Source organism: Epinephelus moara, chromosome 24 (assembly GCF_006386435.1).
Source record: "Epinephelus moara isolate mb chromosome 24, YSFRI_EMoa_1.0, whole genome shotgun sequence".
NCBI lineage: Eukaryota > Metazoa > Chordata > Actinopteri > Perciformes > Serranidae > Epinephelus > Epinephelus moara.
In genome coordinates, this window is record NC_065529.1 from 24,111,318 (window position 1) to 24,138,287 (window position 26,970).

Sequence of the window (26,970 nt, forward strand, 5' to 3'; positions counted from 1 at the left end):
ATTTTTACTTTTCTTCTTCTTCCTCTTCTTCCTCTTCTTCTTCTTCTTCTTCTTCTTCTTATAATACAGTTGAAATAATATTAATTTGTTAGACCCAGACTCAATGTTTCTAACACCCTGATTAAAATCACCATGACACACCACTGAGACATGCGTCAAATGTTGGAAAGGCACAATTCCGAGGGGTTCCTGAAGGCAGCAGCAGCTGAAGCTCCAGTGGAAATAAAGCCCAACAGATGTGACCATGAGCGACACAAAAAGTCCGGTGACACTGAAAATAATCCTCATAGGAAACTCCGGGTAACGTGGACTTGCTTTTTTTTTAATATTGTATCTTGTTGTAAAGCTTGTGTTTACTGCGCCGTGGACAGTTGTTTCACTTTCATTTACTCTAAGATTTATTAAATCCTGCGGTCCAAATCCTACTGGATTTTCCGAAACGTTATTATTATAACAGTGCAGTGTGTGAAAAATCCGAATTGCCAAATGTCTGTGAAAGGAGAGAGATATGTGTTGTACCTCTGTATGATGTTTACACAGGGTGGGAAAGTCCTCCTTCATGAACAGATATGTGAATCACCGCTTCACCAACATGTACCGGGCCACCATAGGCACTGACTTCCTCTGCAAAACAGTCACCATAGACGGGGACACAGTCAACCTGCAGGTCAGTCCACCTGCCCGGCCACAGTGAGACACCGCCACACATCCATGCAGGAGCAGCAGTACATGGTGATATTAAAGGGGGGTTTAATGTTCCCTTAGATCTGGGACACAGCGGGTACAGAGAGGTTCCAGTCTCTGGGGACACCTCTGTACAGAGGAGCCCACTGCTGCATGCTGGTGTTTGATGTCACATCCAGAGCCAGTTTCTCTGCCCTGGTGGAGTGGAGGAAGGAGTTTCTGATCCAGGGCGAGCCCCAGGACCCATCCGACTTCCCCTTCATTGTAGTGGGCAACAAGACTGACCTGAGCGACAGGGAGGTCAGTGAAAGTGCCATCCTTTAAAGTGACGCAGTGAACCATAGATGCAAAAGTTTAAAGGGACCATTCATCCCAAAATCAAAAATACATATTCTTCCTCTTATCTGTGGCGCTATTTATCAGTCTGGATTGTTTTGGTGTGAGTTGCTGATGTAGGAGACATCAGCTGTTGAGATGTCTGCCTTCTCTCCAATATAATGGAACTCAATGGCACTCAGCTTGTGGTGCTCAAAGCGCCAAAATAATACATCTGAAAAACTCAACATCAATGTCTCTTTCCAGAAATCATGACCCGGCCACTCAAGATAATCCACAGACCTGGTTGTGAGCAGTTTCATGTAGGAACTATTTTCCTTCAAACTGAATGATGCCAGCCATCCATATCATCACAAGAAGGAAATGTACATCTACTGTTAGCTCACCTGGCACCACTGATGTTACAGCTCAGCCGAGGATGACGCCATTAATGTTTACATCCCGGGCTGTCACAAGCACAAGCCCCTCGTCCGTAGATGCACGCTTCACACCAAAACAATCTAGACTGATAAATAAAACCAAATTTAAGAGGAAAAATAACCTATGTATTTTTGATTTTGGAGTGAACTGTCCCTTAACTGGTGTAATTTGAATGTTGTTATAATTATTATACTTATCCACTACATGTATTTGATACCTTTTGATAACTATCTTCACAAGCTGCAACATTAAGGTGATGAACACGTGAATGCATCAATAATCATAAACTAGTAACATAATATATAATATTCTAAGATGGGCCATTCTGCATAATTAGTATTTTTACTTTTGATACTTACAGTATATTTTAGTACTTTTACTTGTAACAGCATTTCTGCACTGTGGAATTATTAATTTTAGTTAAGTAAAAGATCTGAATACTTCCTCCATCACCGATTTTTGTTTGCTTCATCATCAGTTGCTTGTCATGCTGATCAAAATGTATGATATTGGTTCTCTGTTGAACAGTTTTACCCCTCAAAACATCCAGGCATCAGTTCATTTCACGAGTTATTACATGCTAAATTGCTGAACCGGTTGTCATATCAATCCAATCTGTCAAACATATTCCCCATACATTTCTATCAAACAATTTTTGTAAACGTGTCCTGAATTAATGACGTGCTCTCAGGTGAATCTCAACTTTCATTAATGAAGGGGAATGTGCGAAGTGTTTGATCAAGCAGTTCTCTGAAATAGCTCATAGGTGCATCTTATCTCAAGGATAAGACGTTTCAAAAGATTCTCTCTGTGCTGCATCGATAGAGAAGATATCCGCTGTGATGTGGATGAGAATCTTTGGCCTGACAGAAAGGAACATGTAGAAAGACTGCACTGCAGTTCCCCACACAGCACTGCGTGTCCAGCTCTGCCTCAGGGGTGTTTCTTATATTTACATTTCTAATATTGTATGTTTTTCTTGTGTGCTGTGTGGTGCTGTAAAACAGCCTTGTGTATGGCAGTGACACGGTCTGTCAACAAATTAGAGTAGAAACAGTAAAGACATAAATGGAAATATCACCCTGTCTCTTGCAATCAATCTCCGTCATACAGTCATGTGTAACTTTGTACTGTTGAAATTCATATATGCGCCATACAGGAAAAGTAGAAGTGCAGCTTTGTGCAATTTAAATCACTATCATCAGAACCATAGCCATTAACACGTTACATTGTTAACAATGACTAAGCATTTTGACTATCTTGTTTGTAAACAGTGACAAAAGGACCGTCACTCCGATGGCAGTGACATATTTACTTTAGAGAAACAAACAAAGGATTATGAGCAAGTTACAGGCTTTTGTAAGTAATCCATTGTGTGGTGCTACTTGTATGAATTGATAAGAGAAATGGACTTACTCTAAATGTTAAGGATGAGTTGAGAAATGTGCGAAAGTAAATTTCATTAATTGTGAGCTGTTCTCTAATATTACAATATTACATGATGTGAGAAATAACTTCCCAGTGTTGCAGCTTGTCACCAAACATTTCTACGGCACATCTTGCTCACATATTTATTATAGAACTAAATTTGTGACTTTGAGATTGTTGTTACACTTTACGCGCCCTCTGCTGTCATGTCAGCCCTGTTTGATGTTCGAACTTTGACTCTCTCCCTGCAGGTGTCTGGCAGGAAGGCCCTGCAGTGGTGTGAGGAAATAGGAGCAGAGTACTTTGAAGGAAGCGCAAAGGAGGATCTAGATGTGGAAAAGTCATTTCTGAGAGCGGCTCAGAGCGGCTTACGACAGGTGATTGAGTTACTTCTTAATCTTTGTAGTGAAAAATAAGAAAGACACAAAATCTCCATATGTTTAACATGTTTATTTTTTGATGATAAAAGATACATTACTCCCTACAGTACAAAAAACACACATTGGAAAATACAGGACATTTCCAGATAACCTGCAAACAGCCGAGAGAAACTCGCAACACCTGTGAGTGCTGAGAGCAGCACTCGTCCCAGTGTGGGAGGGAAAAGTTCAGAGAGACCTCGACACTGCTGATGATGACCTATCTAACGAGGGTGCAAAAATAGTGACCCAGCAAAGGTACTGTGGAAGGAAAGGACACAATTGTATACCACATGGAGAGAGGAACAAACTCATTAAATGTTTTTTTCTTTTTTTGAGAACCTTCAGCTTATGGTCTAACTTAAGGCATCACTACTAAAATACACTGCTTTTGCATGCATGTCTAGTTTTGTTCAACAGACACACTGACACACACAAAAATTATGAATGCATATGAAGAGAAAGTTCATTTCTAGAAAGAAATCGGGAGAAACCACAAACGGAAGCCAAGGCGCCAGCCGGAGAAAAGGCGGCAAGCGAACACCTTGGCTCTGATCTTCCTGGCCGTTACCATCACAACTGAATCCGCCCTTACAAAGTAGATATACACTCATGTCCGGTCAGAAACCTCCTCCCTGTACAAATCCTTGTATTGTAATGAACCTAGCAGTGATTCAGACTCCTACAGTGAATCAGCTTGACAGAAGCAAATTAGAACAATCAGGGAGACTATATATATTTATATATATATATTTGTTTCTTTTATAAGTAAAGACACAAAAGGCAATCAAGAGATGACCAACATGTAAAAACAGTTTGTTACAGGTAATTATATAAAAGGCCAAGATGTTTTTTTTTGTTTGTTTTATTCTTGCTCTATGAACGAACTAATTTACAAGTGAGTACACTCCGGCTATGTAAGCTTTCTTCCCAAGACATCCCCATTCAAAGACATACGGGTTTACACATCACAGTTAGCTTGCACACCATCTGTAGTCTGAAATACAGAGCCGTGGAAGGAAAAAAAAAATTAAAATTTATTAAATGGATTCACATACATCAATAGGATAGGGAAAATATGTCTACTAATATAATTTGCCATTCTAAAAATTAAAGAAGAGGTTAGACACCACATTCATGAGCATAAAAAGCGTAGGACAACTGATCGGGATATCAGGGGAAAAGGTATGAAAAGATCTGATGTTGTTTTCCTCATACCCCGTGAAATTCCATGTTTGGCAAACAAAGCAACACAAGCATTGAGTAGTAAACAAAGTAAAAACTCTCCTCTCCCTGGGTCCACTTCAAAGTTCCCTTCAGTCCTATAACCTCTGCGGGTTCTACTTGGAACAAATACAAAAGTCTTTCTCTCGTTCATAACCACCTGTTAACAACAAGAACATACAACCAACTGAATGAAGATTTTTAAAAATATAGTGGCAACCTCAACACAGCCACCGGTCTTCCCACCAACACAAACTATGGGGATGAACAACAGTTAAAAAAAGTGATGTTTTTAAAAATGCACACAACATACACATACACACAGGAGAAAAAAAAGCTTAAAAAATACAAAAATAAACTACACAAAAGATCTTCTGCGTCATTGCTTGCTAATTTTTTGGGAAGATTTTGCAAGATTTTTTTTTTGTGTGCTGCAAGTCTCAGTCCTAGCAAAGTCTGTCATTCATTCTCTACAAATCTCTTCGTCGTCTTTTTTTTCTCTTTTTGTCCACTTTGAAGTGTCGGCAACCAGTCCTCATCTTGGGGTAAAAAGCACACAGTGATGACATTACCAGGAGACTGGAGTCCAGTACGATGACTACAGACTTGGTTCTCGATGAAGCAAATTTGAGCAAAAAGGAAAGGAAAAAAAAAAATTATGTCCTCTGTCGCTGAGGACAAGTGCTTTATTTGTATCCATACCGATGTTTCCTCTCATCTAAGCTAATGCCTCCACAGCCTTTTTCAACACTGTACATCATTTCGTGTAGTCTCTCTCTACATCCCCCCAGGATTCACAAAACAGAGACAAAAAAAAAGAAAAAGAAAAAAGGTAACATTGCGCTCAGGCTGGCTCCCAGTTTGTGAAAGATGTAAATGCTTCTCTATACTGCTCAACTACTGAAACAAGCCAAAAATAGATGTTAAACGATGGAAGGGGATGTGACTGAAAAAGATAATGTGCTTCTAAGTTTGTGTTGCTCTAAAAATAGTACAACCAACAGAACGAGGAGGAAGGAGGGTTTTTATCTACAGAAACATCTCTCAGATTGACTTTCATCTCAGCTTCATACGGTTGTTCTGCCTCCAATGCTGTCTTGATCTGAGACTTGAGGGTGGAGGATGACATTAGGATGAGGATGAGGAGGTGAAGGAGGGGTGAAGGTCAGTCTTCCTGATAAAAGGACAGCGAGTGGAAAAAGGACAAAAGACTGGGAGGGATCTCTGGGCAACCTCACTGGTCCGTCCTTGCTTTCTTTGGACCAGTAGCCTTACTGCAAGAGCACACATAAAAGCAGAGTGAGTTTGCATGTTTTATTCATCAGTGTGGCCTGTGTGCACGGTATGCGGCATCAATACTGGACTTACGTATCAGGAGAGGTGCCTGGTCTTTTGGGGGCCGGTTTTGCAGAGGCAGCATCTTTGCCGGATTCTACAGAGCAGAAAAATTGTTAACATATATCTCTTTGTCCAATAATGACCTGCTTACTTACTAATATTTGGGTATAAGACCTTGTCCACACGTACACGTTTATTGAAAACATAGCTTGTCTGTGCGTTTTGGCTTTTCATCCACACACTAACTACATTTTAGATCACTGAAAACTCGTCTTTTGAAAACCTCTGTCCAGGGCAAAGATTTTCAGAAACTCTGTTTTTAATGTGATGTGTAGACAGATAAGTTTTTAGCTTGAAACATCAGAGTGTGTGCTGTTACCTCCTTTGTAGTGCTGGCTCTAACCCCATCAACAGGATTTTTACATTTTCACATAAATTATCTTCCACTATATTAAGGAACAGATGCGCCAGATTGCGCCATGGAGGTCAGTGCTTCAGGAAGCCTTCTGACTGGCCAACATCATCTTCTTTGCGTGGTGTCAGGATTGCTGCCTGTTGGTTTGGCATGCTCTTGGCATCACTTCCAATTGTGTTTTGCTTTTTTATTTCGACAGGGACTTCTTTAAAACCGTGTGTGTTGATGATGTTTTTTTACGGACGAAGGAGGGAAAACCCTAGTTTCAAAAATACCTGTGTGCGTGTGGACTAGGCCTTAGGACTAGGTTTGTGAATCTGTTTGCTTACCTTGAAGCCATCGAACTTGGGTGGCGGGACCGTAGCCCTTCTCATTGCGGGCGGCGATGCGGAAGATGATGGCTGGCTTGGTGGTGTAGTCAATGTGGGCGTTGGAGAGGCTGGACGACTGCACCAAGCAAGAGGGGTTGGGTCCACAGTACACACGCATGAAGGCTAGTTGTGCCGGGGTGGAGGCCTTGGCTTCAGCTGTCTGGTTGCTCTGGATAGCCAGGTACACAGAGTATTCGATTATCTTCCCCGACGTCACTGAGGGTGGCTCCCAGGTCAGATGGGCACCATCTGGGCTCTGTGGAGGGAGAGTAAAAGATTATTATGCGGTGCCTGAAAGCATGGCTCATGAGAACAGCTGGTGTTATCGTCATGTTTACACACCTGTATATCAATTCCAAAAAAAGAGGAAAACAAGGCAAGCGCTTTACTGATGTGTTTACCTTGCTGATTTTGATGGCGCAGGGTGCCCCTGGGAAGCCTGGTAGGCAAGTTTTGAAAGCAGAAATCTCGGAGAAAGCTCCGCGACCACAAGCGTTGATTCCTGCAACACGGAACTTGTAAGCTGTTCCAGGCTGCAGCTCCATTTTCTTCATCTGGCTGTAGTCTGGCATGATGCCAGAGTCATCCTAAAAAACAAAACAGAGATTAGAGATGCACTGAGCACACTAACACACAGTCATCTAAGCATGAAAGGAGCCTCCTGAGACACTTACATCTCCTTGAGAATCATCTCCTGGCACATAGAAGTGTGTGACAACCATATTTGTCACTTTAACAATTCCAACATCAAACCACTGGTTCTCTTTTTTTACAACAGGCTTCACGGGGGTTGGCTGAGGGGCTTGCTTCTGTGAGAAAACAAATGATACATGGTTACATTTCTTCTCTCTTTGACCTTGCTGAACCAGCCAGATGTTGTACAATAACTCACCTCTCCCTCAATCCCATTGGCGACCTCTGCTAGTGCGGCTGCTGCTTGCAGCTTGGCTGGACTTGCCACTGATACAGAGGGTGCAAATGTGCTTGATGGAGCGAGTGCTGTGGAGTGAAAGGCACAACACAGAAAGGTCAATCTACTGTACAAAAAGATATCCAAGGTATTTACTGAGGAAAAAACAAAACAAAAAAAACACCAAGTCTTACTCTCAGCAGTGGTGCGTGGCAGCAGTGACGCCACAGCACTGGTGACTGCGGCAGCCATCTCATTGTGTCCGTTGCTCTCGACAGAAGGGTCGTTGAGGCTGTCAGCAGGGGCGAGACCTTCAGTGGGCAAGTTTGTGTCCACGCTGGCCTGCTGTGCAGCAGCCTGAGCCTCCTGCAGCTGCAGCTGCTGCTGCTGTTGGACCAGTGCTGCGAGCTCCTGCTGGGTCAACATGATGGGGATGTTGGTGGGTTGCTGGCTCTCTCCAGTGGAATCACCTTCATCTGTACACATACAAAATATTTAAGAATTTAAACAGGCTGCAACCATGACAGCCCTGTGAGAAACTGCTGAATAATTCAGTTGTTAACTGTTTGAGAGCAAAGAATACATTTATTTTTCCATGTCTTTTCCACTTTACTAGAGACAAACCTTGAACTACGATGTTACTGTTTAAATTCAAATCAAAACCAAATAAGCAGAGAACAATGACTATAGTTAATGACTTTAGTTGTTCTTCTATCTCAGACATGTTAGGATGTTACATACCTTGACATGTTTCGGCGGAAACTTCCGCCTTCCTCAGAAGTGTTACTTGGTGGTGGTTATGTCTTCATCAGTTGATCTGTCAATCAGCTGATATAAGGGAGGCATGACCATCCTGTCAAAAACTGACAGGACGGTCACGCCACCATCTGATAAAGACGCGTCACAACCACCACCAAGTGACACTTCTCAGGAAGGTGGAAGTTTCTGCCGAAACATGTCAAGGTATGTAACATCCTAACATGTCTGAGATAAAAGAACAACTAAAGTCATTATCAGAAACTAAAGACATAATGAACACCACTAATGACTATAGTTGAACTCACTCATTACGGCTTGCTGGGCTGCCTGGAGCACAGCCTGGATAGCGAGAGCCTGGGCTTCTTCAGTAGCTGCTGCCTGAGCAGCAGCCTCTGCCGCTGCAGTAACAGCCAGCTCCTCGTCCGACAGCCCTGTCACCATGAGTGTGGCACCCTGACCCTCAGACATCAGCTCTGAGGGCAGATTCAAGGCTGTAGCTGTGGCTGCTTCTCCCTGAGAGAACACATTGCACGTCATATAGACAATCAATATATCCCTGACTGAATGGACTTCAGGCCCACACTGGCTTTTTTGTGACATTACACTGTATTTACCTCTGCTTGCGTCTCCATCGCGGTGGCTCCCTCCACTGCAGGTGCAGCTTCTGCTGATGCCGTCTCATCAGTTTGCATCGGTTCCTCTGTGGAGCTGGCAGCAGTACTCACGCTCTCTGTGATTGATGAGATCGACTGGAGAGACACAAAGTTGAAACATACAGATGGGTCACAATGGGGAAAAAACAATTAGGAAATGATGTCTCCCACATAATGCCATCAGCTAAAGACATGCAGTCTTCAGACAGAAATCTGCTGAGATTACCATGACTCAGCTGTGGTCGTTAGATCATTTAATGATTCTGCCAGTAAATTACTGCACTTACAGGTACAGAGGGTCCAGGAGCTGGTGTAGACTGAGTGACAGTTGTGATGGCCCTGCCCTGGGTGGTGGTAACCATGCCAGTTGCGGCAGTGGTGGAGGCCGCTTCTGTGCTGCTGGTACCTTCTGTTGCCTCCTCTGTCTGCTGGGCTGCTGGTAGACACAAAAACATAATTTAAGTTTGACTTTATACAATAAATCCATTGTACGTCCTGGATGCCACCCAAGAATCTAAAATGTGGCACATCAGCGCTTCTATTTTTGCTGTTTCTGTTAAAAGAGCAAGAACAAATGAGATAATGAACATCACAACACAAATGATTAAAACCTAATGAATGTAGCAAACAAAAGGTTTCAGCGGGACTGCTCATTTTTGGACTGCTGTATTTCATTACCCTAGTGAGCTGACGCAATAACAGTATAAATGGGTTTACCTGTGCCTTCGCCTGTCTCCATGCTGCAGGTGGCAGTGGTGGCTGTGTTGGTGGTCCCGGTTTCATGTGTTTCACAGGGCGGGTTGGAGCAAACCCTCTGGACCTGGCCTGTAGCTGTGCTGGTCTGGTCACCTCCCATGCTGGAGGTGGCTGTGGACGGGGTGTTGGTGGTCCCTGTCTCGTGTGTTTCGCAGGGCGGGTTGGAGCAAACCCTCTGCACGGTGTTCGTTTGGCCTGCATTCATGTTAGATGATGCCTGGGTGGATGTGTTGGTGGTGCCGGTCACGTGAGTCTCACAGGGTGGGTTGGAGCAAATCTGCTGGACTCCTCCCATATTAGCCGATGCTGTGGTTGCTGTGTTAGTTGTCCCAGTTTCATGGGTCTCGCATGGTGGATTGGAGCACACACGCGGCGTAGACATGTTTGATGATGCAGTTGTGGCTGTGTTGGTGGTGCCTGTTTCATGGGTCTCACATGGCGGGTTAGAGCACACTTGTCCTGCTTTAATTGTAGCAGAGGAGGTGGTGGCTGTGTTGGTGGTTCCGGTCTCGTGGGTCTCGCAGGGCGGGTTAGAGCAAACCTTTTCTGCTCCCATGGTGGCAGAAGAGGTGGTTGCTGTGTTGGTGGTTCCGGTCTCATGGGTCTCGCAGGGCGGGTTAGAGCAGACGAGGGTGACGGTCCCAGAGCCTTCTCCAGCTGCTCCAGCCTCAGTGGAGCTGGGCTGCTCGGAGGTTGGTGAAGCCAGGATGGACACTGGGAGATCCTGCACTGGTTGAGCTTCTACACCACTGGGAGTTGTGATCAGAGTCACCTGGGTGGGCTGGTTCTGGGCAGGATATTGTGAAGCAATCCAAGTTATTTTTAAGTCATGCAGCATGTTTCATTGTCAAAACGAAATACTTTTATTCTCTGTCCATTGCTCTTATCCCAATTTTTCAAATAGTAGCTCAGTCATTGTTCTGCAGTTATTAAGATTGGGTACCATTCATATTTGAAATGATACCAGTACCCTGAATTCTGTACTAGTATTCAACTGAACCTTTTTTCCGGTACTTGACTCTCTCTTTTCTTCTCTGAAGTATACTGTGTGCAGGTCAACAAGCGATTCTGCTATAGAGCTAAGTCTCTGTCTGTCTGCTTGCTTGTGTGTGTCTGCTCATCTCTCTTGCAATATGTTTAGACACAGCTGACAAATATGTGGAATAGTATGTAATTTAAAAAAACACAATCACAAACAGCAGTGATATTAGGCTGTTTCTAAAATAAAACAAAAGAAAAAAGACAAGACACAAACTGTTGGCGCTGCAGCAATAGTTTTTGTTCGCTGGGAAGCCGACAGAGCTCCACAGCTGGCTTTCCAGCTTTGGGGCATTTCCACCTCCTACCTGAACTCAGCATTGTCACCCAGATGTGCTCTGAGATGACAAAATTTGACACCAATTGACATAATGTGAATCTGTACTCTACAGTACTGACATAATAGACGGTACCCTTCAGACTACTGAGTTTGGTACCCAACCCTAGTAGTTTCAACAACGGGCGTCAACACCCTGACCTTTACAGCCTTCTTCTTCACTTGTAATGTGGTAATTAAACACTTATAGCGCACACTGCTGCCATGAGGGGTTGCTGAGGGACAGTGACCTGCAGGGTCTTACCTGCACTGTCATGGTAGAGGAGGGCAATGCGGAGGCAGAGGTCAGGCTGGTCTGAGCAGCTGACACAGTTATGGCAGCTGGGCTGATGACCTGGCTGGACAGGGTAGCAATGGTTCCCAGTGTGGTGATGGGGGTGACCAGAGAGGCATTGGAACTGTCCACCGTGCCTCCTGCCAGGCTTGAGGAGACTGTGCCAGTGACTGTCCCAAGAGTGGTGACACCTGGAAGGAAAGCAAGTAGCATTAAAAGATGAAAGAATCAACAGTTAACTGTACAAAATATGTACCAACATATTAATGTGATCCAGTAATAAATCACTGAAATCAAATGACACAGTTATTCTTACCAGTAGTCCCCTTGACAACCAGAGTGGTGACAGTGGGTTTAACAGCAGACACCGTCACTGGTGTAACAAGTCGAACACCACCGACTGTGCTCATGGGCACAGTGCGCAAAATAGTGCCAGGCTGCCCTGGAGCACCCTTCAAAACCACCTGGAGATACACAATTCAGGTTTAGTCTCCTCACGTTTAACATACACAGGCAGCACATCAAAATTGATATCTATAAAGACTACTGCACAACGTCAGCTTACCTGCGTCAGTCCCTGTTGGCCAGCGGCAGTGGCAAGTTTGGGCACTGCAGTGATGATTTTACCAGGCGTTCCAGTGGTCATCACCTTTGTGGTAAGGATTGTGATGGGCGTTTTCATGCCTGCACTGCTTGTTACACCTGCAAGGACAAAAGCAAAGTAAATTTTTGTACAATTATGTCATCTCAGGACACACTACCCGAATACCAGGCCTTGGCTAATTTACACCTGCAAATAGTTTGTATCATTGTTTTTATTCACATTAGTTGCCAATATGGTCATAACGTTGCAGGTAACAGTATAAAAAAATTAACTTAAGACTGCAGCATCACTACTTCTGTTGTGACATGCCAACACTGCTCATCTGGAATTCCAACCAGATAAAAACAAAGAGAAACAACAACAAAAAACCCCCAAAAAACTGCTCTCAGTCATAAATGTGATGGTTACTATGATACACATCTGTGACACAGTAAAATTGAGCAAGTTTAGACCTGTGGCTCCAGGCTGTGTCATGATGGCCGACATGGGGATGGTCTTTATGATGGTGGTGCCTTGCTTAGTGGTGGTAGGAGAGACACCGCTGATGTTGAGGATTGTGGGCTTGTTTCCTGTGCCTCCTGCCTGGGAAGTGGTGATGATGGTTGTGGGCTTGCCATCTGCAGAGGTCACCAGCTTCAGGATGGTGCCGGCTGGGAGGGGACCCTTTGTCTGGGGAGAGAGGCCCACGTTATGCAAACCATTTGGAGAAACACATCTGGTGCCTGTCTCAGGAGTTTTAAGCTACCTCCTGTTTTTTTCCTGCACTCATGCAGATAGCTGACCTGTATGATCTGTGTGAGAGGGTTAGTGGAAGCCTGGCCTGTGACAGCTGATGTCTGCACTGGCTTGGTTTGTACCACAGACATCATCTTGCCAAGGTTGGAGATCTGCCGACATAGGAGAGAGACTCAAGTTCATGAGTCGCCAGAAAACATCGGACAGCACAGGGAGTTCAGTGGGAAGGTGAACCACTGGTGGCTCTATAAATCATTTCAGCTCTAACTGACCAACAGTCATGCAGATCACTAACATCATGCTCCCTGTTTTCTTAGCAGAATTCTCCAACAGTCACTGAAGGCCAACCTTTACTCCCTCCCCCACTGGTTCAAGCTCAGTGCATGTTGTCACCATCTTGTGTGACAAATAATTAAAAAACAAAACATACACACCAAGTGCGACAAAACAATTTACAGAACATGATATACAGCATGCGTGTGAAAGCACCAAAGGGTGCTCTTAGAGTGGTGTTCCAGTATTACACTGTGCTACAGAGTCCTGTTCTCTTACCAGAGTGCCACTGCTGCCCATTGTGAGGGGACTCTTGACCAAGGTGATGGTCTTGGTGACTCCTCCAACCACAGTGGTTACCACCTGGGCCTGCTGTGCCACTGTGACTGCACCGGACTTGTGCACAGTGATGATGGGTCTGGTGGTGGTGGGAGAGGACGCAGTTGCTGTGCCCACCTGGGCTGCAGCAGTTTTCAGCATCCGGGTGGCTGGGTTACTGACCTAGACGCACAACATTATTTTAAGAATTGACCTCTGATTGACAGAATGCACACAATGTTAGCCATGCGAAGGTTTAGTGAGATCTGTACCATGACTGGAGAGGCCATTTTCACTGTGGTTGTGCCAGGGGAAACGGCTACTGTTTTGAGAATTGTGGCACCTGCGGGAACATTGAGGACAGTGCCAGCAGAGGAAGGTGGTATCTTCTGTGTTGCTGCAGCTGCTGCTGCTAAAGCTGCCATGCCACTCATCTGAGGGCTACTTCCAATTGGCTGGGGAAAGGAAAGAATTTTTTTTTGTAAACATTTACTTATCTGATAGATTTCATGCAAAATCTTCAACATGATAACAATGCAATGTAAAAACTGTTTATACCGATCCTTGGGTGGTTTGGGCAGGAACTACCATTCGAACACCTGGCGGAAGAGATGTCACAGTGACGGGGGATTTCCCAGGCTGGCTGGGGCGGACTGTGACAACAGATGTGCCTGTGGCAGACTGTTGAGCGGCAACCTTCAAAACAGCTGTAAAATGAGGAAAATGACAATTAGTCTTTCTGTGCAGCTTTTTTTGGAGTTGCTTTCTCGTGTAGTGACAACAGCAATAGATGTGGAAGGGTTGGGAAAGAATCATTGGTCCAAAGTGTAATACCTGTCTGGGGTAGGCTTTGAGCAGAGGGTGCTGCAGCAGCCGGCGCGGGGCTCTTTGGAGAGTTCAGAGGCTGCACGGGGGTGGCACTCATGGCTGGCGAGGCTGCAGCTGGAGTTGCAGGGATGTCATATTTCTGCAGCTGCAGTAAGTAGGTGTCAGCAGTTGAGACGGCGCCCCAGCTCACCTCAAGAGAGTTTGTGTTGGCACGGACTAACTGCACCCTAGCAGGGGCGTGTGGTCGCTCTGGGGAGGTGGAGGACAAAAAATTAACAAAAGTGACACTATTTTAAAACCTGAGCCACTGAAATCAGTCTAAATGATAAAACTGTGTTACAGCACACCTACCTGTTTCCAGGTACCAGAGGTCTTTACAACAGACTTGGTTGTTCCAAGCTTTACGATAACCATCACGGCCGCTCCAAACGTAGAGTCTGGAGTTGATGGCCACAGCGCAGTGGCCAGCACGGGCCCTAGGGATGTTGTCTTCGAGAGTATCCATCAACACTGTCTCCCAGCACATGGAGTCTACAGAAACACATATGATACAATAATTAACACCAGGGAAGTCCATTTTACTCCAAACTTCTCAAAGTGTAACAAATACAGACTTAGACAAACCTAGATTTAGGCAGGCAAGAGTGTTTGTGCACTTCCACTCCTTCTCATGTGTGGCCACTTTGACATCGTCCATCACCAGTGGAACCCACCCTCCAAAAACATACATCCTGCACATTGAGAAAATGAAATTAGTGAGATGCCAGACCAGAGCCTGTTCTTCTGGGAATTCAAACATGATTATATACAACATTCAATATGTCACTGCTTTTCTGCAGCAGTTCACTCACTTGTTTGTGATGGTGGTGGCAGAGTGAAGACTTCTGGGGAGCGGTGCAGTCCCACTTACTGATGGTTTGTTCCATGTCAGGGTATCTGGAGACAATGAGCAGCAGAAGGACGTTATACAGAAACCTTACATAGTGTGGGGCTCTTTGGGCGATTATGTTCAATCCCCTTTGGTCTGCTTGGGTGTAAATAGCAGCAGTCTCTGAGTGGTACCAGCAGGGGTATTTACAGGTTTTATGCTGTAATTGTTCCAGTCACACTTTAAGAAACCTACCAATATCGAGAGTCCACAGATCTCCAAGGCGACAACCGCTCATCCCTCCATAGATTATCAGGCGAGATTTCCTGCTCGTCTTTTCTGTGTATACCACAGCAGTGTGGCTCTCACGGGGAGGAGGCAGAACTCCATATGTGATTGGAATATCCCATCCAACCACACTGGAACCCGCACGAAGCTCAAGTGTGTACAGATCATTCAGGTATCTGAGAATGAAAAATAGACAGATGTCACCCTCACGTTGCTCAAGAATCTCTTGCATCAAAGGGCCCTGCTGGAATAACATCTGCACCTGGGAATGTTGTTTTTTGGGTCCTCACTGTCATTGGCTAGTCCACCAAACAGATAGCATTTGTTGCCAACCAGGGAAAAACTGTGACCGAGTCGAGGACAAGGAGGGGGGCCATTCTTCGGGTTTTTTGCTTTCAACTTTTTCCATTCCCATCTGCTGGCCTGTAACAAAAAAACAAACAAAAAACAAACATGGTCAAAACAACATAGTACAAATTGTTAAGGTTATTGCAGATGCTGTAACAAAAACAAGTTCACCTCATCCTCAATTCTGACAGTCTGATAGGAATTTTGTGTTAAAACTTAGGACAAAACCACACTTTTATTCATTTATTTTTAACCACTAAGCCTATTTCAAATGTTTCATTAATTTGTCCATTTTTACTTAATTTAATATTTATCTATTCCATTTCCAAGTGGCAGACAATCCATCTGGACTTTGGTTGACAAACTTGATTGAGACATACTCGCTTTATGTCATAACCAGAAACAGAGCAAATTTATAACTTATACTTCCTTCATTGTGTACAAACTGAAGCTTTTGTAAGTAGGACAATACAAAGACATGTCTTGGCATAGTGCACTTGGCAGCAGCAGAATAAACTAAGGCAAACTAATTTAAATTCCTCTTTAGGTTGCCCCCGTCCTCCTCAAGAAGTTACTTCATCAATTTTGAAAAGCAGCTGCTGAACTATTTAACCAGCTGCTGGAACATGGTGAATCCTCTGAATTCTGAGTAAGGAATTTTAAGAGTCAATTCTGAAACACTCAAGAAAGAATCACAATGCATCTAAGAAACTATTATTTTTCTCACCCTTGGCAGTTATTCATCAGTGTGGGATGGGGTTGGACTACAACCTTTGCACTGCATTAGCTATTTAGTTTACTGCTTTGAAGTACACAGTCAAGATGAGCAGACTCAATGGCACCCCAACAACTATACAAAACACCTCCAAGTCGGCATTTGATAAATCAGGATTCATGTTTTCAATTAACTGCAGTCAGTGACTTACTGTTACTGTCTGTAGTGGAACTGCAAAGATGGATTTTATTTGCCTACGCACCTATATTATAGCCTTGAACGAGAACTTAAACCATGTATTTTCTCACTCTTTTTCTACACCATACACATGCACAGATAATGTCCACTTTGCTTAGATTTTACAATATGAACAGGATAGCTTACATATAAAATCATTGATGGTATTATGAACAAATCCATCTCCCTTTTATGCTACAATAAAAGCAATTTCAGATAAAGCTAACATATCCAGAGAAGTTTGGTTCCATCCAACACTTTTGATTTGAAAAACACTGCAATACCTTAATGTGAAATTCAATACGAAAGTATTTTCCACTGAAAGATTACCTGTAGTTCATAGAGATCATTGCTGTACTTTCCATACTCCACCATTCCACCAAACACCAGCAGTCTTGTGCCATCACAGACAAACCCATATGCAGCACAACCAGGGGGAATATCACCACGGACTGCTGGGATAAACCACTGGTTTGTTGCTGGAAATTAAAACACAATAATGAAAGCAAAGTTAACATTTGAAGCCTACACATATCAAGTCATTCAATGAGAAAATAGACCAAAGTCTGCACCAAGGGTTTAGGATACATAAACCAAATTTGGTGAATTAGTCTGACCTTATTGGTTTATGTGCAGGAAATTGGGGCAGAGGATATACTTAAACCAACCAGCATCATCCATTTTATTTTAGCCCGCCTTTTTTAACGTGCATCAAACCCCTTCCCCAGCAGAGGGGGCCAAATACAAGCCGACACGGACTTGCTTGGCCTATTGAGGCCTGTATGCTACTTAGTTCTGCACATCACGAATCGAGCTCTAGCATTAAATGAGAGCTGTTTTAAGGCAAAGACGCAATGTGAGAATGTATTTTATGTTATTTCACACTTGCATATTTATTAAGTAAAACATGACCAGTGAACCATCAACCAGTAAAGTTATGCGTGCAAAGTTAATCTTACCAGTGTTGTATACATGTAATTCATCCACAATCCCTTCGTTTCCACCGCCAAAGACAACCATAAGCTCCTTTATAGCCACAGCTCTGTGACCATGTCTGGGCCGGGGAACGGGACCGGACCATCCGAGGACCCGTTTCCACCGCGGCTGCAGAACCGACGCCGTGGTCCCAGACACCGCGGACCCAGGGGCAGACATGATTTCTGTCAGAAAAACAATAAAGCAACATTTGTCTTAACTACTTAAGTGTCAGTAATGATTACACGTTAACGGCTATCAACAACAGCAGCTAACCGTGCACTGTGGCTAACTTCTAAAACAGAGTGCGGTCGTAGCGGCTAAAACAGTTAGCGGTTAGCTTCGGTTAACAAACACATTCAATCCAAAAAAACAACAAAAGCGGTTTAGCTTTCGAGTAACCACTGGTTTATAACCATTAATATGGATTTGCAGCTACAGTTGTGCTAATAAACACAATGAATCTTTCATACACCTAAGTTTTGTTCTTAGTTATTTCTAACCATTGAATTCAATCCATGGAAGCAGCCATCTTGTAACCAAACAAACCCCCGCTAACGCTACTGCCAGTCTGAAAAATGGCGGAAGCGAATGAAAAAGAAAAATAGAGGATTGCAAGCCAAGTACACCGGCATACTAACTCAATAATTAAAAACAATTAAATACATTTGTAGGGGGTCAACAAAGCAGAACCAAGTGTACCTGCAGCACAAACTTAATCCACAGTTAGAACTGTTAGCAAGAGTCGGCTATTTTCATGCTTCTCTGGGAGTCGCCATATTGTAGCTAACAAGCTTAGCATTTTCTGCAATCCCTCTAACGTAATTATTTACACTATAGAAATATTTGAAGCGTATTATAGCAGCTGCAGTGGTGTGCAAGACACTTGCCGTAGCTTCTATCGAGTAACATATTTAAAAAATACTAAAGAATAAAGTAAAATCTTAGTATCCAAGTGAATCCAAACGTTAGCTATACTCCGTTAGCGCTAGCGGCTAGTTGCTCAACCTAATTTGCCCAAGCTAACAGCGTTAGCATCTGTCAAAGCGTCGCCAAATTTTACAATTAAATGCAATGTAATTTCGCCTAATTTTGGCGTGCATATTTTACCTGATACAAATGTCGCTGCAACAACACTCCTAAAACGCAGCTAAACCGAGTAAAACTGCACAAACAGAGTGTTATTATGTTTCATGCCGTCTCTGGAAGCAGCCATCTTTTCGACAATCGGCCTACTTCTACAGCTCCCACAAGAAAAATGGCCGGGCGGTATGCCACAACAAAACATAACAAACCAAGGAAAGGCGCAAATATTTCAGATTTTTACTTACTTATTTCGATGCAGTAATTGCAAAAACACGGGTATGTGGTCTGATCTTGCGGTAATAATCCAAATTCATTCGATTTGTGAAGAAGTATTTCCTCTCATGCCTGCCTGGAAGCTGCCATCTTCTTGACAACCAGAGGCGGAGGAAAATGGAAGAGAGTTGGCGTCACCCAAAGTAAACATGGCGACAGAGACCCGCTCGCTGACCATTTCATACAGAAACGCCTTTACTTTGTGTTATTTGTCATTGTGATTCAGCGGAGGATGCTCGGTTTAGCGAGGTGCTTTAAAGGACACTTGAAATCTATAAAAAGTAAACATATCACGAGTTTCAGCAAATTACAACAAGTTGCGTTATAACACTAGGCTTATTGTCCCTTACTAAAGATGGCGACATCCGTGCTGAAACCACTTTTATTTTAATATTGTAGGGGATGCTGATTTTATTCCTCCCTAACCCTACTTATATGAGCATATACATGCACAACAATAGTGTAAAAGCTCTAATTTACATATATAGCGCTCACATATACTACACTTGACACACCCACACCCACTATCAGAGCGCCCTCCACTGATACAAGTACTGCATTACTATCACCATCAATTAACACATCTCCCCTCTTCAAATCAGTACATGTCCAGCCATATTTCTCTGCTCTGAAAGACAAGAAAATGCTCCAAAATGTGGAAGTTTTAGAAGATTACCAAACTTCTCTATCTACTTTTGGTTTATAGAAGTAGATCCATGGGTGTTTTTGTCAGTAAACTGAAATGTTTCACAAGATAGTCCCCGGTTATTTTAAAACTGGCTTCTGAAACACAGACGTGATGACCAAAGGAACTATTTGATTAAAGGGACGTTAGTCACATTATTGTACAATATGGGGCTGCTACTTAAGATTTTGCACATTTGCAGGATCAGCATCCCCACTACATTTGGCTGTCAAACCCTGTAGCTTTTTATCAAACCTGAACTAAGATGTGGTTCATATAACTCACTGTTATTCCAGTGATCTTGGACACCTAAATTGATACTTGGATGCATGAAGATCTTATATTCAGACTAAAAACCATCACACAAAGCACTTGATGTTCAGAATCAGAATAAGCTTTATTGGACAAGTATGTGTGTGTACATAGAGGAATTTGAGTTTGTTATTTTGTTGCTCTCAATGTACACATAATATACACAGACCACTGCTAAAGACAAGGACATTAAAGCTGAGCAAGATGAACATAAACTAGGCTACTATAAACATTTGACTATTATGTACAAGTATAAATTAATAAGTACACAGATGAAAACTATATAATTGTATAATTTCCTGGTGAAGTGGATGCTTGGTATTACAGGGTTTTTGCAGAGAGATTGTTCATGTCACTATGGAGTGGTGTTACCTGTTCATCATAGTGAGGGCCTGTGGAGAGACTGTTCATGTGGCTGGTTGTTTTGGTTTACAGTGGTCTGTAGCGCCTCCCAGCGGAGAAAAGTTGGAACAGTTTGTGTCCTAGGTATGAAGGTCTGCAGTGATGTAACAGGCCTATGTCCTTACTGAGGAGGTGAATAATGTTTCCTGAAAGGAGGGCAGGCTGGCACCAACGATTTTTTCTGCAGTCCTGACTGCCCGTTGTAGTCTGATGGATGTGCAGAGAAGACACTGGAGTAGAACTACATCAGCAGTTCCTGAGGTACCTTCCTGAAGGAAGTTCAACCTGAATGAACCCCCTCAGTTCATCCTGAAGTGCACTGCCATCTCCATATTAAAAAAAAAAGAGGCATTTTTGCTTTATTTGATAGTGAGAGAAAGAGAGACAGAGGGGAGAGATGAGTTGATGTGCAGTAAAGCATGCATGCTGGGCTTGAACCCATGCTACTGCAGTAAGGACTCATCCATAATGGTACACGCTCTACCTGTTGAACCACCAGGGTGACAGTCATCTCCACCGTTTTTAGAGCATTCAGTTCCAGGTTGTTCTGATTACATCAGAGGGCCAGCTGTTCTCCCTCCTGTCTGTATGCAGACTCGTTACTGTCCCAGACGAGGTCAACTGACACAAAACACATGTAGATATCAATATCAACATTAACATTAACACTAATATTAATATATTTGGTGGTGAATTTTTTGTTGTTGTTTTTGTGGTCTTATCATACTGTAATTGATTTCTCCTCTAGGATCAGGGGAATGGGCTGTACCCTATTATGTGATGTGTATCACTGGCTTTGGCTTTAAAGCATTACATATATTTTACAGTTTTATGCAGAGGTTTAATGCCTGTTGGATCATCCACTAACTTTATAAAAAATGTTCTTTGTAGCCTGTGTTTACTAGATACTACACCACTGTTTTTATGGTTGCTACAGAAGTGCTACAGAAGTTTCCATGTGCCAGAGACTAATGACCTTTCAGCTTCAGAGCTGAACCTGACCTCTGACCTTAAAATATAGCAAAGAGAGACTTTTTTTCTTTCAGTATAAAAATATATTGTATTATTTGTTGCTTCAATGACACATATGAAAAAGCCATCAAATTACTGCAAATAAAATAATGTGCTCACAGTATACAGCGCAGCCTGTCTCATTCTAGTGTTTTACTTTGGTTGTAGAGCAAAGTTTTAATGCAATGCAGTGTTGGATAGCAGACGTATGTTGTTCTTGTTTTGTATGTGGTCTGCAGCTTATAATGGAGACATTATGTACAAATGAATAGGGTAAAGAAGGGGGCTGTGGTACTCACTTACATATTTTATTGATGATTCAGTGTGCTGTCCTTATCCTGGAACAAAAAAAAACCCAAAACATTTCCATGTGCAAGTCATAGAGTAAAGAACCATAATTACAACTTAAAGGCCCTGCACACCCACCCAAGTGTTCTCAGTAACTTGGTCTGATTAAACCCCGGCTCAGGTTGAAGATAGGTCGAGCTGTGCTGAGAACTGGGCCTACAAGAGATCACTGGACTTCATGGGTGTCCAGGGACTTTGAATGTGGTTGTTTCAGTTTAGATATGAAGCAGTAGTGGTGCAATGACCAACTTGTTTCAGTTAATTACAACTACGGTAGTCTCATGTAGCCAGACCTGTCTCTCCTGTCTCTGTCAGGGCAAAAGAAAGGTCTAGAAGCGCACATTATCATTTTGCTATCGGGTGAAAAAAAAACACTCTGGCTTGTTTGTATTTCTTTAAACCAATCACAGTCATCTTGGGCAGGGAGTAACTTTTTTCGGATATTTGCATGTGGGGAGGAGAGCACTGTCATTGAATGTCACAAAAAACAGTAACAGACGTATGTTGACTGTGAGATTCAACATCTAGTGATAAAAAAGACAAGACATGCTTTATTGCACGATCCAAATCTTCATCAAAAAAGGACTTTTTCAGCATGTAGGTTGTTAGCAAGGAGGAGGTTGTTTGCTGTAGGGGATTTTGAAAACAGTAACACGCAGAAAGCAGAGGGGGAGGAGCATGCCAGCCTAAATAGCTGGCTAATGGCAGGTTTATAGCCACATTCTACATCCGGTGATTCAGACTATAGCCAGATTGACTGACAGCGTCACGATCAGCCTTGCCTCCGCTGCTTAGGTCATGTTTTTGCTTTGTGTTGCTTCCTGTTCACCTGTTCTTACTCCTCCAATTAGTCATTCTCTACTTATACCTGCCCAGTTCCCTTGTTCTTTGTCAGTTTGTCTGTGGCTTCATTCACACATTCATCTTCTTGCTTGTGTGCCATTCTGGTTAGTTTACTTTTCTGTGTCTCCTTTGTTACTGGATTTACCTCTCTCTCTTCAGTTTTTTGTTGCCTGTCAGTTTTGTTGGCTGTACCAGCTCTTGATATTAAAACTTGCTTTTGTTTCTGCTATCTGCCTGCCTGGTGTCTTACATTTGGGTCCTCCTTTTGAGCTGAAATAACAGTAAGATAAAAAAGTCACAGTAAAAACCACCACTTGCATTTAATCAGTTTCATTATGTAAAAAGTGCAGCCACTCCTTGCACCTTCTAATACCCATTTCACATAACCGGTGAAAATTATGATGAAACAGAATGTGAACAATTTTGTGTGGAAGTCTTTTAACACATATACACAACACTCTTTGTTAACATGTCGTCATGATTTCTCCTCTGCCAAGTTTCAAGGTGAGCACTCATGCAGTGGCTCAGTTCAGAGCCTAATTAAATGACATGTCACGCTAATGAGTGACCACAACATAGGGCTGCACTGAAATTTTATTAGAATTGTAATTAGCAAGTATTAGCATTTTGTACTAAACTGTGCAATATCTATACTTATTACATGTAATAATTTGAATTCAGCCATTCAGCCTGTCTATTCATTATATTTTGCGTTTTTCTGTTCTTTATTTATTGTATTGCTTTGTGTTGTTGTTTTTTAAAGTTGATACGTCTTTATTTGCTCTACGTCCATTGCTGCCGTAACAATAGAAGTTTCTCCACCGTGGGACTAATAAAGAATTCTCTCTTATCTCTCTCTTAAGAATAATTTTCCTAATATTGATTCAAAGACCAAAAAGGTTAATAGGTCAGTTGTACAGTAGGTTGGCACAAACCTTTGTAACATACTTCTATGTAGGCTAATGCACTCCTTTTAATTTAAATCTATCAAAATCTCTTCTTTCCTTTGACCAGAAAAGGGATTTAATTGGTTGACACATTCAAACAGATTGGAGACTCATTAGGTGTGTCATTGAGATAGTGATCTCAAGAAACACAGCCTAATCCATCTACAGAATGAAATAATGGAGATAGCTGAACTTCTGCAAAAACTTACAGGAAAATTGTAAAAGTATTTACTTTTTTCCTTAAGTGAGCTTTCTTTACAGTTAAAATCTTTAATTCCAAATCATTTTTAGGTGTATCAAATGAATGTCATGGTCATTATCATGACTGATCTGACATGTAATGCTTATCATTCTCAGCCAGTTACACTTAGCTTTTTAGAAGACACTAGGAATTTCCCATAAAAACAATATATAGACTCATACAGAAGTAATCCACATCAATCATCATTTATGACCCTCTATAAGTGTGTGGCGGTGGGTTTTTCTGCAGAGTTTCTGCCCTCTGCTTGTACTTTCTTATTTTCTGTGTTCAGGACGTTTATGGGTGTGAACCCCCACAGTGCTCAGGTGAGGTCGGGGATTTATAAATAGAGTAGCTATAAGGTGCCAGACCATTAAGCAGTAGGCACCCAAGAGACACAGCTCCTATAAACTAAACTAAACTAAACTAAACTAAACTAAACTAAAATGTAATAATTCACAGTAATGCAGCTCATCTGTCTTGCACCAAAGGTACTAGGATTGACTCAAGGACATACTTTTTGCCTGTTTTTACATACTATTTCTTTTCATTGTCACATTAACAGTCAAAAACGTGTGTGTTCACCCAGCAGCAGCAGGTTAAGCAGGTCAGTGGCGCTCAGACAAACACCTTGACCTTCTCTGATGCTCTGAGCTGCCGGTAATGGTTTACACACGTTAAGAGTCTTAGGAAGCAGCTGGAGGACTGAACTTCAAAAGCCTAAAGAGATCATGATGTAAAGCCTCCCAAGTGACATGGATCAAGGATTATAGCAGCAGGAGGTGGAGGCTTTTGAGGAGGTGTATGTGGGTTTTCACTGACCATAAGCATCACAACAGAACAATGTGCCTGCTTCTTTCAAAATAACATTTACTTGTTTGTGCTATGACATCTATTTACCAACATTGTGTGACCATAGAGTCAAATGTTGTAAGGAATTTGTCACAGATAAGAGCACACAAGATCATCACTGCTATGAAATATGAGTCTGAACCATTTTATACACAACACATAGCATCATATCCAGAGTCTTGTCATCACACCTCTTGAACATTAACAATTAGCTGTTTCTTGTCCACATTAATACAGATCTGTGCTGCACACCTGTGACAAAAAGTATAGATTCATGGATTTACTTATTCTGTCAAACACTGTATTTGCAGCAAAATTATAAGCCACCTACCTTTACTGTTTGTTGCTGTCCTTGCATTGTGTAAATGTAAGAAGAATCACAGAGGCATAAACCACACAAAGTGAATGACAGTGTTTATGATGAAGGAACAAACTCCCATCCTAAGGCTCTTGTAAGCCTGCTGTTTTTCCTATTCTAAATGCCAATTATCCTAATTGCTTTTGTCCTCAACCTATTTGAGATGGCGTCTTATTCAAAACCTCATTAACCTGCTTTGTTATTATTTGTACATCATTGTACACAATACGAACGACTGATGGTTGGCAGATTTTTTTCTTGTGTTTATCAGCAATGAAACATATCAACAACATCTCTTCATCTCTTTCCTTTTAGATCCAATATTGTTTATATCCTCCTTATGAGCAACTTACTTCAAATATTTTTCAATGAACTTAGGGATTCAGAGTTTTCCTAACCATCCTTTTATTCTAAAAATCTCTTCACTGTCTGCTGCTACTAGTCTTAGGTTTTAATTCTACATTGATACAGGGCAGTGACCCGTTTGTTTCTGCATGTCAAGGAAAGGAGATGGTTGTAGTTTCTCTCCATGACCTATATAGTATTTTAAAATCAGAACATTCATTCATTCATCATCCGTAACCACTTATCCTATTCAGGGTCAGGTTGGGGCTGGAACCTAGCCCAGCTGACACTAGGTGAGAGGTAGGTACACCCTGATCAGCTCACCAGACTATCAAAGGGCTGACACATCAGAAAATCAGAAAAATGTGACATGTAACATTGTTCTAAATTTTTTTTTAGAACAATGTTATTGCTTTTAACAAGTGCCATTTTGCCAAGATTCTTTTTAGCCCCTGATCTCTGTGTATTTTGTGTCTGTTGTTGAATATTGCAAAAAAACACGTGCGGTGACGGATGGAGTAAATACATTGTAATATACATGTAAGTACATTTACATGCACAGTTTAATTCCACTTTTAATCGGAATGAAAGGTCATTCCGATTGAAAAACTGTCATTCCGATTGAAAATTAAATCCGATTAAAGGGGGTGGTTTATTCCGTTTGTCATTCCGAATGAAAGAATTTTGTGTGCATGTATACACTCATTCCTCTTTAAATTCATTCCGGTCTTTCTGCGCATGCTCGTTTCCTTGCCCTTCTGGCGCGATGACGTATATAGCGTCATAGCAACGGGCATAGCAACGGGCTGCATAGCAACAGGCTGAGATAGAGAAGTCGGACTTGTTGCACTCACCGGTTTCCATTCACCACAGCACGGTCTTCTACCTCCCTTCTCCTCCTCAACAGATGGAGCATTAGCAGAACAAGGTTGTTGTCATACTACTGCTTCAAGAATATAAGCAAAACAAGCCCGAAAAACGCACTAAGAACGGCATCGTCAAACATCTTGTTATCCGGAGCGAGGACTACAGTGTTTTCTTCCGGTAAACATAAAAACGTAACATCCGCCCCGCCCCCTATCCAATCAGAAACCTTCCCTGACCAAACCTCGCGCAGACCTGAATAAAGGCGATTGAACTGATCTCCCATGTAAACCCTCATTCGGAATGAATATTTCCCATGTAAACTACCTGGAAAGACTTTAATTTCGAATGATTTCATTCAGATTTATTTCATTCCGAATGAGAAGCTATCATGTAACCGTAGGCATTGTGGTGATATTTTACTCCGTCTGTCACCGCACTGGCATTTGCGACTAAAAATAGTTTTGTGCGGGCAAAATAAATCATTCAGCACGCTGTGTGAGTACAGATTTCAACCAGCAGCAGAAACGAAACGGCGAATCCCACCAGTTGTGGGTTGAACGGGGGTCACACGGACAGGAATACGTATTCCTGTCAAATATGGCGGCGCATGATAACAGCTTACCGGCGACGGAGAAGTCTGGCTCCAGGTGAATAACTTGTCATGACTGCCCAAAAGTATCTGAACAGCTGAGCCGTGGCTGCACACAGTATGTGGCGTATCAGAGGAGAAACGAGCCGTTCACATTTCTCTCTTTGTGGCAGGTAACGGCCCACAAACCTCACCGCACTTTAGGGACTGTTCTTTACTTATGAAGGGACTGTTCTTTACTTGTCAGGGGAGGAGGGTGG

The 26,970-nt window shown here is 42.6% G+C and overlaps 2 protein-coding genes across 5 annotated transcripts; one reads left to right on the forward strand and one right to left on the reverse strand.

Moving 5' to 3' along the window:
- Positions 1-124: 124 nt before the first annotated feature.
- On the forward strand, positions 125-3,635 carry si:dkey-13a21.4 (uncharacterized protein LOC494576 homolog). Its single transcript, XM_050037140.1, has 5 exons — positions 125-300; positions 541-667; positions 766-984; positions 3,120-3,245; positions 3,356-3,635. The coding sequence occupies exons 1-5, from the start codon at positions 245-247 to the stop codon at positions 3,440-3,442; spliced, it is 615 nt and encodes a 204-aa protein (XP_049893097.1). The 5' UTR covers positions 125-244; the 3' UTR covers positions 3,443-3,635.
- hcfc1a (host cell factor C1a) lies at positions 3,304-19,078 on the reverse strand. 4 transcript variants are annotated; one of them, XM_050037138.1, is made up of 28 exons: positions 18,883-19,078; positions 17,536-17,736; positions 16,907-17,055; positions 15,539-15,699; positions 15,244-15,452; positions 14,972-15,056; positions 14,745-14,851; positions 14,472-14,651; positions 14,127-14,369; positions 13,851-13,999; positions 13,565-13,747; positions 13,254-13,475; positions 12,749-12,853; positions 12,419-12,635; positions 11,928-12,064; positions 11,679-11,826; positions 11,333-11,553; positions 9,675-10,500; positions 9,245-9,390; positions 8,919-9,053; positions 8,610-8,817; positions 7,740-8,021; positions 7,528-7,634; positions 7,310-7,444; positions 7,037-7,222; positions 6,594-6,891; positions 5,880-5,943; positions 3,304-5,785 (listed from the first exon to the last, which is right to left on the reverse strand). In XM_050037138.1, exons 2-28 carry the CDS (start codon positions 17,729-17,731, stop codon positions 5,746-5,748), a joined length of 5,139 nt encoding a protein of 1,712 aa, XP_049893095.1. In that variant the 5' UTR covers positions 17,732-17,736; positions 18,883-19,078; the 3' UTR covers positions 3,304-5,745. The 4 variants fall into 4 exon arrangements, with proteins under 4 accessions (XP_049893095.1, XP_049893093.1, XP_049893094.1 ...); XM_050037136.1 differs by having other exon boundaries at positions 9,245-9,393; positions 18,883-19,076; XM_050037137.1 differs by lacking the exon at positions 18,883-19,078 and adding an exon at positions 18,662-18,818 and having other exon boundaries at positions 9,245-9,393.
- Positions 19,079-26,970: the final 7,892 nt, after the last annotated feature.

Bases quoted from the DNA above. Each gene is read 5' to 3' on its own strand.
- si:dkey-13a21.4 (XM_050037140.1), top strand. From the start codon at position 245: ATGAGCGACACAAAAAGTCCGGTGACACTGAAAATAATCCTCATAGGA. The intron at 301-540 runs GTAACGTGGACT...ATGTTTACACAG, and splicing joins ATCCTCATAGGAAACTCCGG to GGTGGGAAAGTCCTCCTTCA. The intron at 668-765 runs GTCAGTCCACCT...ATGTTCCCTTAG, and splicing joins GGGACACAGTCAACCTGCAG to ATCTGGGACACAGCGGGTAC.
- hcfc1a (XM_050037136.1), bottom strand. From the start codon at position 17,731: ATGTCTGCCCCTGGGTCCGCGGTGTCTGGGACCACGGCGTCGGTTCTG. The intron at 14,652-14,744 runs GTTTGTCTAAGT...GTGTTTCTGTAG, and splicing joins TCTTGCCTGCCTAAATCTAG to ACTCCATGTGCTGGGAGACA. The intron at 6,892-7,036 runs GTAAACACATCA...CTCCCTCCACAG, and splicing joins GCGCCATCAAAATCAGCAAG to AGCCCAGATGGTGCCCATCT.